The 18,061-nt window shown below is 38.4% G+C and overlaps 1 protein-coding gene across 1 annotated transcript in view; it reads left to right on the top strand.

Annotated features, from left to right (window-relative positions):
* The window catches only part of LOC107586101 (TATA-binding protein-associated factor 172-like), a 35,050-nt gene that overhangs the window by 8,021 nt on the left and 8,968 nt on the right, over positions 1–18,061 (top strand). Inside the window, exons 4-18 of the mRNA XM_016273336.1 lie at positions 1,977–2,091; positions 2,345–2,491; positions 5,825–6,024; positions 6,149–6,276; positions 12,891–13,020; positions 13,119–13,169; positions 14,879–15,055; positions 15,158–15,298; positions 15,741–15,865; positions 15,977–16,097; positions 16,205–16,309; positions 16,394–16,543; positions 17,337–17,479; positions 17,557–17,731; positions 17,808–18,011. Coding sequence (XP_016128822.1) covers positions 1,977–2,091; positions 2,345–2,491; positions 5,825–6,024; positions 6,149–6,276; positions 12,891–13,020; positions 13,119–13,169; positions 14,879–15,055; positions 15,158–15,298; positions 15,741–15,865; positions 15,977–16,097; positions 16,205–16,309; positions 16,394–16,543; positions 17,337–17,479; positions 17,557–17,731; positions 17,808–18,011 — 2,112 coding nt within the window. The remainder of the gene's footprint in view (positions 1–1,976; positions 2,092–2,344; positions 2,492–5,824; positions 6,025–6,148; positions 6,277–12,890; positions 13,021–13,118; positions 13,170–14,878; positions 15,056–15,157; positions 15,299–15,740; positions 15,866–15,976; positions 16,098–16,204; positions 16,310–16,393; positions 16,544–17,336; positions 17,480–17,556; positions 17,732–17,807; positions 18,012–18,061) is intronic.

Genomic DNA, 18,061 nt, shown 5'->3' with positions numbered 1-18,061 from the left:
GTGCATTGTTTTACTTGTTTTTGACACATCCGACCGAACTACAAACTTTCCAGTGATGTCTGTGAGGAAGGTATATTCACTCGACAAGCTCGCGCATCTGCGCCACCGCGCGCTCAATCCACTCAGCGTGCTGTGTTTATCAGCTCGCGCACATCAGCTATGCAGGCGTTAATACTGAATGTTTAACGTTATATTCATTGCATACATGTACTTCGTAGTAGACATCCTTAACTCCATTCTGCTGTCTGTTGTTCTGTTGTCGGTGTTTCTTTGTCTGAATATGGCGCTTATCACATGCTGTGTGGTATCGGGGCATTTTAACGAGTACAGGAGCTCAGTATCGGGCCCGATACCAATACCGGTATCGGTGCATCCCTAATCATAAGCTTGTTCAGAAATGGTGACACAAACTTAAAAAAAAGAAAATAGACAGACTACTAATAAATAACGTCTTTCTCGTCAAACGTCGTTTAAATAAACGGATATTCGAATATTAATTTTTTTTATGAGCCCAAATATTCAAATACAATATTTTTGAAAAATGCCCATGCCTAATATATATGGGTGTGTCTCGTTTCACAATGAGATATAAGACGAGCAGAAGCAAAATGTCCAGTTCTCTTTTTCTACACTGACAACTGATCTGTTGTATGATTAAGTCTTTTGGCATCATGCTGACACTTGCATTATTACTATAGCAGCAGTTGTAGATGCTGTTTAACTTAATTACTTGCAAAATGCCAGTGTAGCGCTAAAGATTGAATTTGAAAAGCAAATCAGAATTGAGAATTTTTTTTTTTTTACTTTTTCTTTGGTGTCCTCCAATCCTGTGTGCCTTTGTGGTGCTATAACCGTTTTTAATGGGTTAACTTAAAGGAGACATATTATGCCCCTTTTTACAATATGTAATATAAGTCTCTGTTGTCCCCAGAATGTGTCTGTGAAGTTTAATCTCAAAACACTCCACAGATCATTTATTATAACATTTTGAAAATGCCTATTTTAAGTGGAAGCAGAAACACGCTGTTTTTCGGGCCTGTTTCTTTAAATGCAAATGAGCTGCTGCTCCCCGCCCCCTTTTCCAGAATAGAGCTGCGCCATTACAGCTTGGACCTGCTAAAAACTTCTGTTTTGGCTCTGATTATCATGTTTATCGCACTGAAATCATGCGTTTTAAACTGATATACGGTTTTCTGAGCGCACACATCCGAAGCACACGGACAGAAAGCGGCTGTCACAGCATGTGAGTACTAAACTAAGTTCTCATTCACACACAGGTTTACATTAAAAACACATACGAAGTTACAAAAACAGTCGGTTATGTCTGTGAAGGTAAACTGCTGGGAAATAAATCACATGTTTATTTTAGATCAGTGTGGCAGCAGCATTATACAGTAAATAAATCAATAAATCCACTGCTCTGTTGTCTCCTCTGAGGCTGGGACTCTAAACAGTGTTCTGTGCTCGTCTGTGCAGCCAAAGACAGAACAGTTGGCATGTTTTGCTCAAACTTTCGCCATTGGCATTAGAGCTGGTACACCGTTGTCGCTTGCGAAATCAAAATGATGGCGCCGTGGGTGGAAACTTACAGATTAAGGGGCGGTAATATTATAATGAGATCCCTTTGCTGCGCCACCAAGGGAGTGAAATCAGACTTGCTCGTTTTCTCAGACGCTTGCAGAAAAAGGCTTACCAAAACAAAGTTACTGGGTTTAATCTTTTTCACATTTCCTTGGTTGGTAGATGCACCGGGGACCTGATTATAGCACTTAAAACCTGGAAAAGTCAGATTTTCATGATATGTCACCTTTAAGACCATAAGATGCTACAGAGAAACTTCTTAACATAAACATTGTAGTAAAGGTTTGGAAGTTTAATTATTTCTCTACGTTTTGTACATTTGAACAAATCTGCTCGTAACTGAATTTTATCTCTTCAGATTACTGATCCATTTTCCTTTCCTCTGGGTTCAATAGGTTTTAACTTACTTGAGGAGTCCAAATTGGGATACACGAATCGCAGCAGGACAAGCTGTCGAAGCCATAGTGAAGAAAATTCCAGAATGGAACCCAGCTCCAAAGCAAAAAGACGGTGAGCTGAATAATGGCAGATAGCAATACTAGACAACTGGATGTTTTGGACTTTGCAGTCAGATTTTTACAGAAAGGCACATAGTTACATAGATTTTTTGTGGTTTTATCAAGGCTGTCGAATGCAAATCAACACCAGTTTGTTCCTGCAGTGGTAATGCCATGTGGCACGTTAACAGCTAACAAGCTTTAAGCTTCTGTCTAATGGTTGTCTTGAGCAGAGCGAATGCTTTAATGCGTGTTGTCCTTCTCAGAGGTGTGTGCAGAAGATATGTCTCCAGAGGACATCTCCTCAGACAAGCTGAGTTTCTACAGGTTTGATATCTCTCGTCTGCTCAAGCACGGAGCATCGCTGCTCGGCTCTGCAGGTGCTGAATTCGAGCTGCAAGATGACAAGTCAGGTAGGGTTGTATTTGTATTGTTCATATTTGTGTTAACACTGCAGATTTGTAATGTTCACGTGATTGTTACTATTGTTTATATTTAGTGTTTGGAATTTGTTAAAATTCTCAACATCTAGTGTTAAAGCTTAGTGTGTAACTCGTCCCGCACCTTTTGTACCACAGACGTCAATTAACTCAAATGCACCTGGAATTAATTTATTTTTGCCTGTGCATATAATATTTCTAACTCTACAGGAAAAAGAAGTGTGTGATTTGAATACCATTGAATTTGACTGTAATAAGGAAATTGACAGTTGTCCATTTGACGTTCTTTGTCGTAGAAATGGATAAGAGGTGTAGGTGATAAGTGTGCGTTTATTTGCATGTCTGTATGAAAGAAATTTGAATAGAAGTCAGGGCTTGCAAAATTTCAAAATCCCTGGTAGCCCTTCGGGGAGGTACTCTTCAGATTTTGGTAGCCCGAAAATGTATTTAATTAGCCCAAAAAATAAATAATACTTTTTTCTTTTTCTTTTTTTTTTTAAATATAGAAAATCATATTAAAGTTTAAATGTCAATCAAAAATATTTTCAATACACAAATATCAACAAATCGTCAGCTTGGAATCATAAGGTTCTATCTGACATTTTTGTCAAAATTGAGTAATTCACATATTCATGTTCTGTGACAACTTATTTACATTATGTGATGTTTCTTAAGTTGTGTACATTTTGGGACTTTTTTTTTTTTAGAAAACAAAAAGGTTCTATCTACAAAGTCAAACTCTAACTTGGTTTTATAAGGTTCTATCTGTGTGAGCCAATCAGAGAAGACTAAATAATTTCACACAACGTGATGTTTATTAGAAACCTCATGATCGACTATTCTATTTAGGATCTTGTCAATGACAGCAGCCCAAATTCCAGGGAATTACAGTCTTTTTGTATGTTTTGCGGTAGCTATTGCAGAGTTGTTTTCAGTTAGACACCACGCTAGCCAGCAGCGCTGTTAAGAGGATAGGTCCGGGTTTTGTAGTCTATTTGCTTTATTCCAGTCACGTCATTGTCATACGAGGGAAAGTTATGTATATATTAGGTTATGTTTTAACCTTGATCCATCCTGTGTACTTGTACTGAGCTGTATGTACTATGTAGCTATAAAGCTCTACGCTGTGGCACACTGGATTAAAGTGTATACTACATTAAGTGAGATGAAATGTTAAATTTGATATTGTTTGTAAAAACGGAGTTGTTGCATAGTTGAAGTATTTTAAATGTTAAATATTTTTAATTTATATATAGTCAGTGAAACATTTTTCAATGTTTATTCAACTTTGTTAAACACCTTTGCTGAAGCATTGTCTGTTTTCTTAGTTTTTTTAGTCTTAAAAAGTTTAAGATTAAAAGGTTTAAGATTTTACATTATTAAGCCTTAAAAGTCAACAATTTAATTGATTGGGTCTTAATTACAACAATAAACGTTAGCATGTTATTTCAGCCATACTGATGTCTAGAGAGAAAGCCATTTTACCTGTCCCACTTTCTGTAGAATAAAGTCCTGGTCAGATGTATTACAGTAGCTGCTTTCTGTCTAAACAAAAGGAAACTTAAACTGAAATGGTTCCTGCAATAATGTGTTAAATTACACACCATATTCCTGCCTAAATTTAACATCTGCACTGGACAAAATATTTAGCACTGCCTTTTATGCTTAACATGAACAAGAAAAAAATATTCATTTAAAATATGAAATAAATGTCATAACCATTAAATTTCTCATGCATGTCAACACATTGTTACAACACTCATTTTATGTTTTAAAACAAATAAGTAAACTGTTTGTGTTTCTTGAAAAGTATTGCTTCAATAAATTTTTTTGCCAGATAGAACCTTAGGTTCTATCTGCATTTGACCCATTCCAGAAATCCCCATTTACAAATTTGAGAGGATTTTGATATTGTACATTTAGGGTCCCTGTCATTTTCATGTTTTAAAGAAACTTGTTCCCCATATAAATTTTTGCTATATGGAATGCAATAACTTTGAAGCTCAATATCTCAAAACTGCTCAGAACGCAGATAGAACCTTATAATTCCAAGGTGACGAAATATGAAGGAAGGAATTTTATTTCACTATTTACAGGGTATCTGCAGAATTATTTAAAATAAATTTAAGGCAGTTTATGACCAATTTTAAGAGCTGTACAAATAAAATGAACACCGTATGAGTGGGGTTGGACAATGTCTATGGTAACATAAGGTATTGAGCCATAAAATTACATGATTTACAGTTCAGATACAGGTTTTCACAAAAACAAAAAATCTTATACAACAGCATTTCAGCCTTTTAGACCATTTTTATGCAAAGGGGATAAATCAAGCGCATAAATTGACAATTACTGTCTTAATTGTTTAGATTTTTAGAAGGCACATTAACTTCTTTCTCATTTACAACTTTGCTGCGTAAAAACATGAGTTGATATTTGCATTGATCTGACCATAAACAGCAAGAAAGGCTTATTCAGGCAAATTCATTCTCTGCCACGAGTTGGCGCTTTAGGAGCGCTGAAATATTGCGGTTTCCCCAGTAACGGCTGTACACAAAGCAGCTCCAGGCTCATAAACACTGCTTTATCTGGAATTATAGGTCAAATGAAATTAAAATGCCAACGACACGTTTCTGAGGACAGTCGGTTTCCTTCAGATACATTCAAATAAAGACATCCGTGCTGCTTTTTGACTTGAAACGTGCAGCGCTCATATTTATTCAATGACATCATTGCCTTTTGAAGTTTTATCCAGCCGAATCGCGACTCTTGTCTTTCCGCCCCCAACTGTAAGACCTCTTGAAATTATAATTAAGACATTTCTTATACCATTTAACGTATTTAAAACTTTTTATGGCCTTAAGTATGATACAACTCACTTTAGGAGTTAAGGACCTGCGGGAGATCTGCATTTAAGATAGCCCGTCGGGCAGAGTGGTGATACATTTTTGTAGCCCGACTGGAAAACAAAATAGCCCCGGGACATTGGGCTAGTGATTTTGCGAGCCCTGGAAGTGTGTTTTGTCATCTCCATCTGTCCATGCACACGTTGATTTTTCCAATTCATAAGTGGTGTTTGTTCTGCACCATTTGTGCTGTGGACATGAATGATACCTCATTGAGGGGTGCTATTGCTTTTCTACGCAAGTGATTTGATCTGGTGGACACTAAAATGGGTGATATTGAGAAACCATAATATTATAGATAGTTTTGACTTGGACCTCAAAGCTAACAACTAGAACACCCTAGTTGGTGATGACTTTTTTGTTTTGCTGTTCTCAGTGATGATTGCATTTTGTTCTTTAGGTGAGACAGATCCCAAGGAGCGTTTGGCCCGTCAGAGAAAGCAGTTACAGAAGAAGTTGGGATTGGATATGGGTGCTGCGATCGGCATGGACACAGAGGAGCTATTTAATGATGAGGACCTGGAGGACGCTTGTGCTTCCAGTACCAACAGATCACAGCCTGGTAAAAACCTGGGATGTCAATTCTCACGCAACCATTTGGTGAGTGGTGCTGCAATCTCTTACAAATGCCAAACACTTCAAAGCTTAGAGTTTTAAGGCTCACATTAGTGGAGGTGAGGCCCTTATCGTATTAAAATGTTCAGTTTTGTGTTCTCTTCTTCAGCCAGCTGCAGAGCTCATAGATTCTGAGTTTCGTCCAGGCATGTCCAATCGACAGAAGAACAAAGCCAAGAGGATGGCGAAACTTGTGGCAAAGCAGAGATCCAGAGACGTGGAACCTAATGAGAAGAGGTAGAGATGCAATGCTAAGCGATTTGTATTTCCTTTTAACCCTTTATTGCCTGATTTTTAAATCTCAATATAAAATTGGATATATCCGGTTTCATGAAAGTTTAAAGGTGCAGTAAGAGATTTCTGGATAACACGGTTGATATTTGAAGTCATTAAAACAAAAAGGCCCCTACCCAAAAGGATCACACCTTTATCTTGATGGCTCTGCCTCCAAATTCACAAATATGTTATGCAGCACAGGCACCTCCCCCATCATGAGTGGACATGCCGCTTATTGGTGATTGGCTGAAAGTCTGTTTTAGTGTTCGGTCTGATCCACTTTCAATAGTGTTTCTCAGAAATTGCTTACTGCACCTTTAACAGCCAAGAACAAAGAGGCTACACAGTGTTTTTTTTTTCAGCATTTTAAAGATGACAGCAACCAAGTAACTTCATGAATCATGAACTCTAGATTCAAAGGGAATGTGTTTTTATACATGGTTGTATCACACACTTGAAAGTAGGGGTGTGCACAAATAGTCAAATATTCAATCTGTAATTATTATTCGGAAAAAAAACCCCCCCGATTAATTTTATTACTTGTTGCTTTGCTGGCCATAAATGCAGGGAATCCATGATAAATCCTAAGCACGCAAACTAAAAATCCGTTATAACTAAATTAACTGGTTGGCGCTGTGGAGCGCGTCAAGTCGATTGTATTCGATCACAGAATGTCATTGTCTTCCTCGCGAAGTTTGGAATTACTTTGATCAAAATGATCTTTCTAAATGATCTTACAAAATGGAATTACTTTTGATCAAATGAATCAGTCAAACTGAGTCATCATAATATCACCACGACAATGAGAGATCACATGAAATTCAAACAGCAGTCGACAGAGGAAAGACGGCTGTCCATCAGTGCATTCATGACTGCAGGTGAGCGCAGCGGTACCCTGAGTGAGCAGAGAAGAGAGCTTATCTGACAGTCAAATGGTCTTGAGACATATGCTTGCTTTAAAGGGGTCCTAATATGTTCTTTTACGAAGTCTTGATTTTGTTTTGGGGGTGTACTAGAACAGGCTCTCATACTAGGTTGTTTGAAAAAACACATTATTTTTCACATATTTTACATTATTACAACACCTCTCTCCCCAGTCTGGCATGAATGGCTCGAATAGTTTCTGTATCAAATGAAGGCCCGCCATCTGAAATCCGAAATGTGTTGTGATTGGTTAGCTGGGCCAGTGAGTGTTGTGATTGGCAGCACTCGGCGGCTGGTCGGGAAATGTCACGCCCCCAACCTGCGAGCTTCAGTGTAAATATTGTCAAAATCAAATCAATTTGAGTGCGATTTAAACCCGGATGATTGTAACCACTCTAAGTTGGTCTGCCTTGGGAAAGCTAGTGTGTCTCCGACATAGTGATAACACTCGTTGCCTTCTCTAGTGCAGCTCAACCAGGTCTCGTCCCATTCGTCGATATTTGTGATATCTCAAATCCCGGAAAAATTTTGTTTTAGTCCAAACGAGTCGTTCGTTGTAGTTTTTGAAAAGTGATTTCTGTTAAATAAAATACCTCCTTTTGAAGTGGACTTTGAACTTTTGTAACTTTGCAGATCTGTTTTATGCTCAAGCGGCAACATTACAGACTAACTAAAGTTGAAAAAGTGAAAATGCATAATAGAACCCCTTTAAGATTCCTTGAGGGAGAGTGGTTTAAGAACAGAAAACACCAAGCACTGTAAGAAATTTAGCTTGGCACTCTGTTATCTTTGCGTCTCTGGAACGTCTGTGTCAGCGTGCGTTCTTATTGTTATCAGACTGAGGAGCCAACTTTCACAGACACTGGTAGTGTCCGAGCATGTGGATATTATTGTTTTTTTTCAACACTTACATGTAAAACAATATAAACATTTATAAACATAGGCCGACTCAAGTGTATGTATGTTCTGTACTGTAATTGGTACGGTATGCTTTTTTTTCCGTTATCTAAGCTTGAATGCTTTTGTTCTTATATGTGTGTGTGTGTGTGTATGTGTGTATATATATATATATATATGCATGTGGTGATCTCAAATTTTGATGTTGTGATTAATTGCTAATACTTTTATCACATTAACTTTTAGAGGAAATTATTTTATTTCTCGTAACGAACAACCGATGGTTAAGACATTTTTAACCGACAAGATTGTTAAATTACAATTAAATTTGAATTGATACGTTTCTATGACCCAATAAAAATACCTAAATTTGTTTTCCTGGGATTAATTTTATACGCTCAAAAAGCAGCATAAACAACAGAACGTGAGGATTCACATGGTCACGTCACACATCTGCAGTGCTTCTGCGAATGGAGAAGAACATTATAAATCTAAATATAAAATAAATAGGCCTATATGCAAAATATATTTTTCTAAATAAATTAACAAAATGAAAGAACAAAAAAAAACTGCAACAATTAGCAGCCTAAATGCAGAATTTCGTCATTTTTGTGATGCACTCTTGAGAAAGTGGCATCCTGTTTGTTTCCTTTATTTTACAAAAGCACAATGTTTTGTTTTAATTGTGAATGTACACAAATAAAGGAAAATTTAGAATAGTTTTGAATAATGTCTTAGGGACATTATTAATGTCCCTTTGTGGTCATATGAGAGTAAGGGTGTGTGTGAACACACCCTTACTCTCATATGACCACAAATGAAGGAGTATAGTAACACCGTGTCTACCGGACTCCGGTCCGGTGTATTGGCAAGTTGTTTCAAACTTTAAAAAATAGTGCTGATCGTTTTTTGGCATCACCATGTGGTCCTGTTCGGTATCGCAACTCAACTTCTCTAAAATGTAAAAAAGTTATTTGCTGTTGCACTGTACACATACTATACAATTCAGATATTTTTTTTTCTTTCAGATGTGCTTATATGGGCTCCTTATATCATTTGGTTCTTTGGAGTCCTTTTTTGGAAAGACATCTACATTGCAGAAAATACAGATTTTTGAGAATCACCCTTCAATCTTTTGGTTTACGTTGCTCAATATAGCAAATTATGACAAAATTACCATTTGAAACAAGATAAATGGTCTATGCTTAATTTCATGAAGTGTGTGATTAATCCGGTATCGCAACTCAACTTCTCTAAAATGTAAAAAAGCTATTTGCTGTTGCACTGTACACATACTATACAATTCAGATATTTTTTTTTCTTTCAGATGTGCTTATATGGGCTCCTTATATCATTTGGTTCTTTGGAGTCCTTTTTTGGAAAGACATCTACATTGCAGAAAATACAGATTTTTGAGAATCACCCTTCAATCTTTTGGTTTACGTTGCTCAATATAGCAAATTATGACAAAATTACCATTTGAAACAAGATAAATGGTCTATGCTTAATTTCATGAAGTGTGTGATTAATCACAGAAAAAGGGTGTGATTAATCAGATTAAAATTTTTTATCTATTGACAGCCCTTATTTTATATATATATATATATATATATGTGTGTGTAAGTATATATATATACATGACTCTGTCTGATGAAATCGGAAGTAAACGTGCAAATATTTCAATATTTCTCCAAGAATGCACACTTTTGCACTGTATGCCCTGATGGACGGTTTTCAGTGCAGCTCTGTGAACACAAATAAACCGCTGCAGCCGTGACTGAATATGAACGCGTGATGCTATTCTATTCAAAATATCATACATTAACCGATTATTTTGCACTCCTGACATAAATAAAAAAATTACTGTCCCTGCAACTGAGTTTTATCATAACAGTGTTCAAATATCGAAGCTGGAGTCTAATCTTTCTAACGATGCACAGTTTGTGCAGATCTAGTAAGAGTGTGGCGTTTTAATGTGCTGCGAATCTTTCGATCTTTGCAGGCTAAGTTAACAGTTAACTCTCAATTCACGATGCCGTCTGCATTGCATAGGCACTTGTAAAACATTAAAAACCGGTATGCCGTTTAAAAAAAAAAAACATACCGGTTTACCGTACATGCTTATAACTTTAAATAGGAAAACATACAAGAAAAGTCGTCACTCTGTTGTAATGTGAACTGAAGTCTGATGCTTGCCTCAATTAAGGTCAGTGTTCATGATTCAACAATAAGAAAAAGACTGGGCAAAAACGGCATCCATGGGAGAGTTCCAAGGCAAAAGCCACTGCTGACCAAAAAGAACACAAAGGCTCTTCTCATTTGCCAAAAAATATCTTTATTATCCCCAAGAATTTTGGGCAAATATTCTGTAGACTGATGAGACAAAAGTTGAACTTTTTGGAAGGTGTGTGTCCCGTTACATCTGGCGTAAAACCAACACAGCATTTCATAAAAAGAACATCATACCAACAGTCAAACATGGTGGTGGTAGTGTGATGATCTGGGGCTGCTTTGCACCTTCAGGACCTGGACGACTTGCCATAATTGACGGAACCATGAATTCTGCACTCTATCAGAAAATCCTGAAGGAGAATGTCCGGCCATCAGTTTGTGACCTCAAGCTCAAGCGCACTTGGGTTATGTAGCAGGACAATGATCCCAAACACACCAGCAAGTCCACCTCTGAATGGCTCCAGAAAAACTAAATTAAGGTTTTGGAGTGGCCAAATCAAAGTCCGAATTAAAGATTAAATCCGATTGAGATGCTTAAACAGTCCATTCATCCTCGAAAACCCTCCAATGTGGCTGAATTAAAACAACTCCGCAAAGAAGAGTGGGCCAAAATTCCTCCACAGCGATGTGAGACTCATTGCCAGGTATCGCAAACACTTGATTGCAGTTGTTGCTGCAAAGCGTGGCACAACCAGTTATTAGATTTAGGGGGCAATTACTTTTTCACGTAGGGCCAGGCATGCTTGGACAGCTTTTTTCCCTTAATAAAAGAAATCATCATTTAAAAACTGCATTTTGTATTTACTTGCATTATCTTTGTGTAATATTAAAATTAGTTTGATCTGAATCTTTCAAGTGTGACAAATATGCAAAAAATAAAAAAAACAGGAAGGGGGCAAAAACCTTTTCATAGCACTGTATATGTGTATGTATTTATTTATTCTCACATTTTCAACTAAATGAAAACCTTGAGAGATAACGTAATGTTGTTGTAGAACATTGTTGTGTATAATGCCTAATCATAAGTAGGGTTGGGTACCGAAACCCAGTACCCAATATGGCACCGGTATGTACTAAACCCGAATCAGAACGCAGATTTCGGTGCCATGCCGGAGCGATCAATTGAAATATTTCCTATTGAAAAATAATTTCCCGACTGAGAAAATGCACGTGAACCAGTCGGAAAGCTCTAATAATACAAATCCAACACATCTTTGTAGTAACAAGAGTGTCCATGTTGTTTTCACATTCCGACTTAAAAGCACTACTCGGGAAATGAGAATGCAGTAATTACACTTGCTCTGATGACAGCAGGTAGCCTTCCGTTAACTAAGCTAAACATGCTTGAAGGGGTCATATGATGCGATTTCAAGTTTTCCTTTCTCTTTGGAGTGTTACAAGCTGTTCGTGAATAGACAAGATCCCTGAAGTTGCAAAGACTAAAGTCTCAAAACCGAGATATTCTTTATCAAAGTTAAGACTCTGCCACACCCCCCACACCCCTAAAACGGCTCGTTCTAACATGCCCCCACATATCTAGGTCACTATGTGGGAATATTTGCATAATGTGCCCAGATGTGCACGCAAAGGCGGCGTGGTTTCAGTTAGGGATGCACGATATATCTGCCACCATCAAAAATGCGTCCGGCCGGGATTTCTTAATTGCCCAAAATATCCAGGATTCGGCTGTTTTCTTAATCTCGCTCCCGCTGAATCTCTGACCATTGCCGCCTGCTCCCGCAACATGTGTTTCGCTCCCGTGATTTTCGTGTCCACTCCTTTAAACATTCTAATATTGTATATAATTTTGGCGCATCAGGGCGCTCTCAATATGCGGAGTATTTAAATATTTTTGAATGAGCGTTTGCGCGGTTTACTTTCGATTTCGCGATCACACGCACTCTGTGTAAAGGGAGCACATCTTACAAGATCAGATTTTTGTCAATGAGCTCCGAATCTGTTGAGCAGCAAATACTCCAGCATGGTCTTGTCAGTCATCTCTCCTTATTCTCGACCTGTGGTCAGTGAAAGCTGACTCCTGCAGCTCTTGTTGTACTTGTTTTATTTATAAAGAAAAAAGAGCCTCTAACACTAGCTTTCTCTATTCTTTAATAAATATCGGTTTAGGCACCGGAACCGTTTTAAAAGTATCGATTTGGCAACGGTATAGAAAAAAACCCAAACGATACCCAGCCCTAATCATAAGTTTGTTCGGAAATGGTGACCAAAAACTTGACAATTAAATAATAATGTCTCGTTAAATGTCATTTTAAATAAATTAATAATAGTTTTTTGAGCCCAAAAAACTCAGAGCAGATGTATTCTAGAATAACTTTTTATGCTTTACACTGCCACCTCTTGCACTCCTAGGGATGCATTGAAAATCATTTTCAGAATCAGATGGTGATGTGCCTGAAGACTCCCAACCCTGTAAACAGTGTTTCATGTTGACTTCGATAATGACTGTTTATGGGGGTGTTGGCGGTCAGTCTGACCACTGCTCTTATGTTCCCTTGCCACAGCAATGACAGTTTTGAGGGAGAGCCAGAGGAGAAGCGCCGGAAAACCACAAATGTAGTCATTGAGCAGCCAGCAACCAACAGCAAAGTCTTAATTGATAATGTCCCTGATAACACCAGTTTATTTGAGGAGGTGTGAGACATGCACACATGCTTGCTTTTTTCTTTCACTCATTGAGCTGTTAACATTCATCTGTGTCTGTCTAATATTTATTTGTTATTTTTTCACAGACTCCGGAATGGCCCCTGGAAAGTATGTCTGAGTGTGGAATCATGGGAGTTGTCGTCTTCATCCCCACAGCCGATGCAATCCGACGAGACTCGGGCAGAAATCATGTTCATGGATGAGCTAATGATTTATTAACGTAGTAGAATGAAGCAGGGTGAGGCTGAAAGCCGTCGAAGCGAAAAGAGGCCGCTGAACAAGCATGACACGGCTTGAAAGCAGCGGAGCTTTTATTATGCCACTGTCGACCGCTTCCGGTCGTGCGTATGTGGGGAAAAAAAGCAGCGCTGTTTTATCATACTAGATATGTTTGAAAGTTCTGTTATAATGCTCCCAATAAAGACGTAACTTTGCATTAATTAAATAATACAGCCATGAATGAGTGCATATTGGAAATAAAAACGCTAAATTTGCTTCTCTCTGTTGTATATTTGCTCATCATTAGTCTCGTGAAGCCGCTTTCATATTGCTGTTCACTCACCGGGTTGATGCTCAGGAAATGCTCCAGCACGGCCACCGCATGTAACTTTTAACAAGATTCACTTGTTTAAAACACCCCTAAATTGTATTAACATTTACTATATAACCATTATTTCGCTAATAAACATCTAAATAAATACATCTCTATGGAAATTAATTTATTATCTCTGCGAGCGATCGCAGTTTGAGTATAGTTCTGTGTAAATGCATAGATAAACTGCGCTGTCAGCAGGCATTTCATAATCTAGAACGACAAAAACATTTAGTAATTCTGATATAACATGCCAGGTGAGAAATGCAATAAAATACAATGTTTTGTTTGTTATATTTCAATATTCCAAAGAATATTATTCAGTGAATTATTCTTCACTCTTTAGCCTATTAAACGGCTTATAAACCTACTAAAACTGTAGTTTAAATTGAAGTTGGTATGACTCTTTTCATTTATTTATTTTCTCCATTTGAAAACATTAGACCTTCTACATTTATTTTGCTTATTGTTAATATTAGTGTTGCTGCTGATGCTTTAAATAAAATGTTTTTTTATTGTTGTAATATGAAGATTAAATTTAACATGAAAGACTTCACTCAGTCATTTATTTACTTTATAACCATAAATAAATATCGGTTCTGCATATCGGTTATCGGGCACATAAACACGCAAATAATTGGTATTGGTTATAAAATGTCAATATCGGTCGATCACTACTTATTTCTCTGGATTTAAACATTCTTCGAAACATTTGGGATAGTGCAAGTACACAAGTCAGCAAAATATATAACACTAGTGTTATATATTTTAGTGTTTAGTGTAATATAACTAGTGTTATTTTAATAAAAAAATCGTACATGTTGTGCCTTTTAAGTCTAACGCACCTTTTGTTTGGGGTGTTTGTGAGTTCCGTCACCATATATATGTCATTCAAGCCGACCAATCAGGTTGTGAACGTATCATTATGCCTTTAGGTTCGGTGTCTTTAGGCTCGCTGTCAAAAATGCCAATGTTAACGCTAAGCGGACTGGGACCAAATGTATCATTTTTCTTTTTGGTCCGGACCAAATGAACCAAACGAACCGAACTACAAGTGTGAACACACCCTAAATGTGTTGGCGTAGTGAACAAATTTTTTTTTTGTATATTAAAATTGGGTGTTATTGTTTTTAATTAGTGTGGGCTTCTTTCTTCCTTAAAGAAAGACTAGAGATCTTTTTTCCATTTTATGTATTCATGGCACTGCTTTTGTTTTCTTTGTCATGAAGCATTTCATTTTTCTCTTCGTTCCAGGTGGTTGCACCTGTCAGAGAGACGTGTGCCCAGACTCTGGGTGTGGCCTTGAGGCACATGGCAGACAGTGGCATTGCCATGACTGTGGACATTCTGCTTAAGCTGCTAACTGAAGACCAGTGGGAGGTTCGACACGGAGGCCTGCTGGGCATCAAATACGCTCTTGCCGTCAGACAGGTGGAAAAGACTCAAATTCTTATTGGCGGAGTTTGAAAGTGACATGCTAGATGCTCCATGTGTTTAACTTGTGATTGACATTCACACCTTGCTGACCCTCAGGATTTGATCGCAGAGCTGCTGCCCCAGGTTCTTCCTGCCATTACAGAAGGCCTGCGGGATCTGGATGATGACGTTCGTGCAGTGGCAGCAGCAGCTTTGATCCCAGTGGTGGATGGATTGGTTCAGTTACTGCCTACTAAGGTCTGAGTTCAAAGTTCACTCGAATTTGACAGCTAGTGCAGGTATAATAGCCAGTGTGGATCTATAGAGAGCATGTCTTATCTACAGATGCTGATAATCTTAAAATAGTCTAATGTTGGTCTGTCACTGCCAGTGTCTGTGCCTACGGCACTCTGCATACCGGAGGTCTAGAGCACTTCTACCTATTACGTAGTCACCATGGACCTACGATAGTCCAAAGGTGTTTATAAGCTAAAGCAAACTTTTCTGGAAAGTTTGCTTTGAACTTCTGAAACTCCAAACAAATTTAATTTTGGCATGATTTGATTTGAAATGGCATCACACAATTTAGTTCTTTGATTTTTGTTTGAACTATATTGGGGTCTTTACATCTAGCACTTATTTGCAGCAATTGCTCTAGGTTAATGCCTCCATATCTATAAACTGCATGTATGCTTTATAGGTTCCCTTTATTGTGGACACACTGTGGAATGCCCTGCTGGAACTGGATGATCTCACAGCCTCAACTAACAGCATCATGACCCTCTTGTCCTCCCTGCTTGCTTACCCACAGGTCCGCCAGTGCAGGTGAGATTTCTCTATTGAAATATGAAAGGAGCTCTCGTGTTCATTGCCATTAATACCACATTTCCTGACAATGATAAAAGGGAAACCAAAATCCTGTTTTTCCTTTACCAGCACACAACAGTCTCTCACAGTGTTGGTTCCTCGAGTATGGCCATTCCTGAGACACACAATTGCTTCTGTTCGTCGGGCTGCCCTAGAGACCCTCTTTACATTGCTTTCCAAAGCTGACCAGGTTGGATAATCTGTGTGAAGTCAAATGCACATGAAGGATTGATATTTTCAGTTTTGAAGTATTTCTTCTTTCCTGTTTTCTGCTTTGATTTATATTTTTCCCGCCAGAGTTGTGCAGTGTGGCTGAATCCCATCATGCAGGATATGTTAAGACACATCTTTCAGTCCTGCATACTGGAGAGCAACCAGGAGATCCTAGAGCTGATACAGAAGGCATGACTTTCTCTGTTCCACTCTTTGAATGTTTTGTCTGATTGATATGTTAATTAGCTTATTAATATGTTGATGGTTTTCTAGGTGTGGGGGGAGTTGTTGCGACAGGCCCCGCAGCAGTATGTGGTGGCGGCCAGCTGTCCTTGGATGGGCGCCTGGCTCTGTTTGATGATGCAAGCACCACACATCCCAATAGAACCCAACATGTTGCTGGAAGTGAAAGCCCGCTTAAAGGTGAGGGTGGAGGTCCCTTTACCTGCGCTATACTGGAATAAAGAATCAATTTGACCTTATACAGCATCACATCCACAACTTCAAATGGTTTTACATATGTGAACTACCGTGTTGTGTTTAAAGAAATTTATAGTTTTTTTTTTTTTCAGCAGCAATGCATGAAATTTATAAAAAATGGCAATAAAGACTTTTGCATTGTTGTTTTGAAGTTTCTGTTCATTGAAGAATCCTTACAAAAATATTTAACAGCTTTATTCAAATATTAAACCGCTATTCAACATAGGAAATGTTTCTTGAGCAGCAAATCAGCATATTAGAATGATTTCTGAATGATGTAACTGAAGACTGGAGTAACAATGCTGAAAATTCAGCTTTGCCATCACAGGAATAAATTACATTCGAAAATGTATTAAAATAGAAAACATATATTTAAAATTGTAACAATTTCACAATATTACTGTATTTTGAATCATATAAATGCAGCCTGAAAACATTAAGTCTTACCAACCCCAAACTTATATATGTGCTACAAACTTTCTGCCTGTCCAAAAGTAATAAGTACAGATATGATTCAAAGAAAGCAGATTTTACACAAGTTTAGCACTCCCTAGATTGAGAGAGTGCTTTCCGGGGTTGATTTTTCTGTACAGTATGCATCAGACAGTCAGCGAATGGACTGTGGGTGGTCCGTGGGCATACTGTCTGAGGCTGAGACTAATCCATCCTACAACCTTCACACTTCCCACTCATCCAGAAGCAGATCTGCTCTGAACTTCATTCTGTTATTCCGCAGGAGAAGGCTACTGGAAAGACCCGACAGGGATCTGTTCCAGTCAAGGAAACGGTCCAGGAGTACATCGGGGGAGCAGAGACTGTTACCGAAGACCCTGCCACGAGAGACTATGTGGTGACACGTGCACGTCTCATGGCTGCAAAGTGTGTGGAGGGGGAATTCTTTAAACTTTATTGTTTTTGTGTCATATTTGAGTCTAACTGCTTTTGTGTCCTCCTAGGCTGTTGGGGGCACTGTGCAGTTGTATATGTGACCCAAGGTTGAATAGCTCTTCTCAGGAACTACGGCCTGCGGAGTCTTTAGCACAACTTTTACTGTTCCATCTCAATTCCAAATCGGCCTTGCAGCGGATTGCGGTTTCCATGGTGATCTGTGAGTGGGCAGGCCTTCAGAAGGTGAGAGTGGGAGAGGGTCAGTGTCAGGTTTATTTTTATACATGTTAATGACGGTTAGTGCTGTCCTGCGTCACAGGAGTGTGAGCTGCTGTCCAGTGTGGTTCAGCCCCGATTGCTGGTCATTCTGTCAGAGCAACTCTACTACGATGAGATCGCCATTCCTTTTACGCGCATGCAGAATGAATGTAAACAGCTCATAGCGCTGCTGGCTGATGCCCACATTGACGTGAGAGAAAGAATCAACTCCACTGTATTCACCATCGATCAGGCTAACGAGCTGGTTAGTAAAAAAACTCCCAAGAGATAGAAAAAACTCTGGAGTTCTAGAGC

This window comes from Sinocyclocheilus grahami, unplaced genomic scaffold (assembly GCF_001515645.1).
Source record: "Sinocyclocheilus grahami isolate Dianchi unplaced genomic scaffold, SAMN03320097.WGS_v1.1 scaffold77.1, whole genome shotgun sequence".
In the NCBI taxonomy this organism is placed as follows: domain Eukaryota; kingdom Metazoa; phylum Chordata; class Actinopteri; order Cypriniformes; family Cyprinidae; genus Sinocyclocheilus; species Sinocyclocheilus grahami.
The sequence above is the reverse complement of the archived record's forward strand: the minus strand, read 5'-3'. Positions and strand labels throughout refer to the sequence as shown.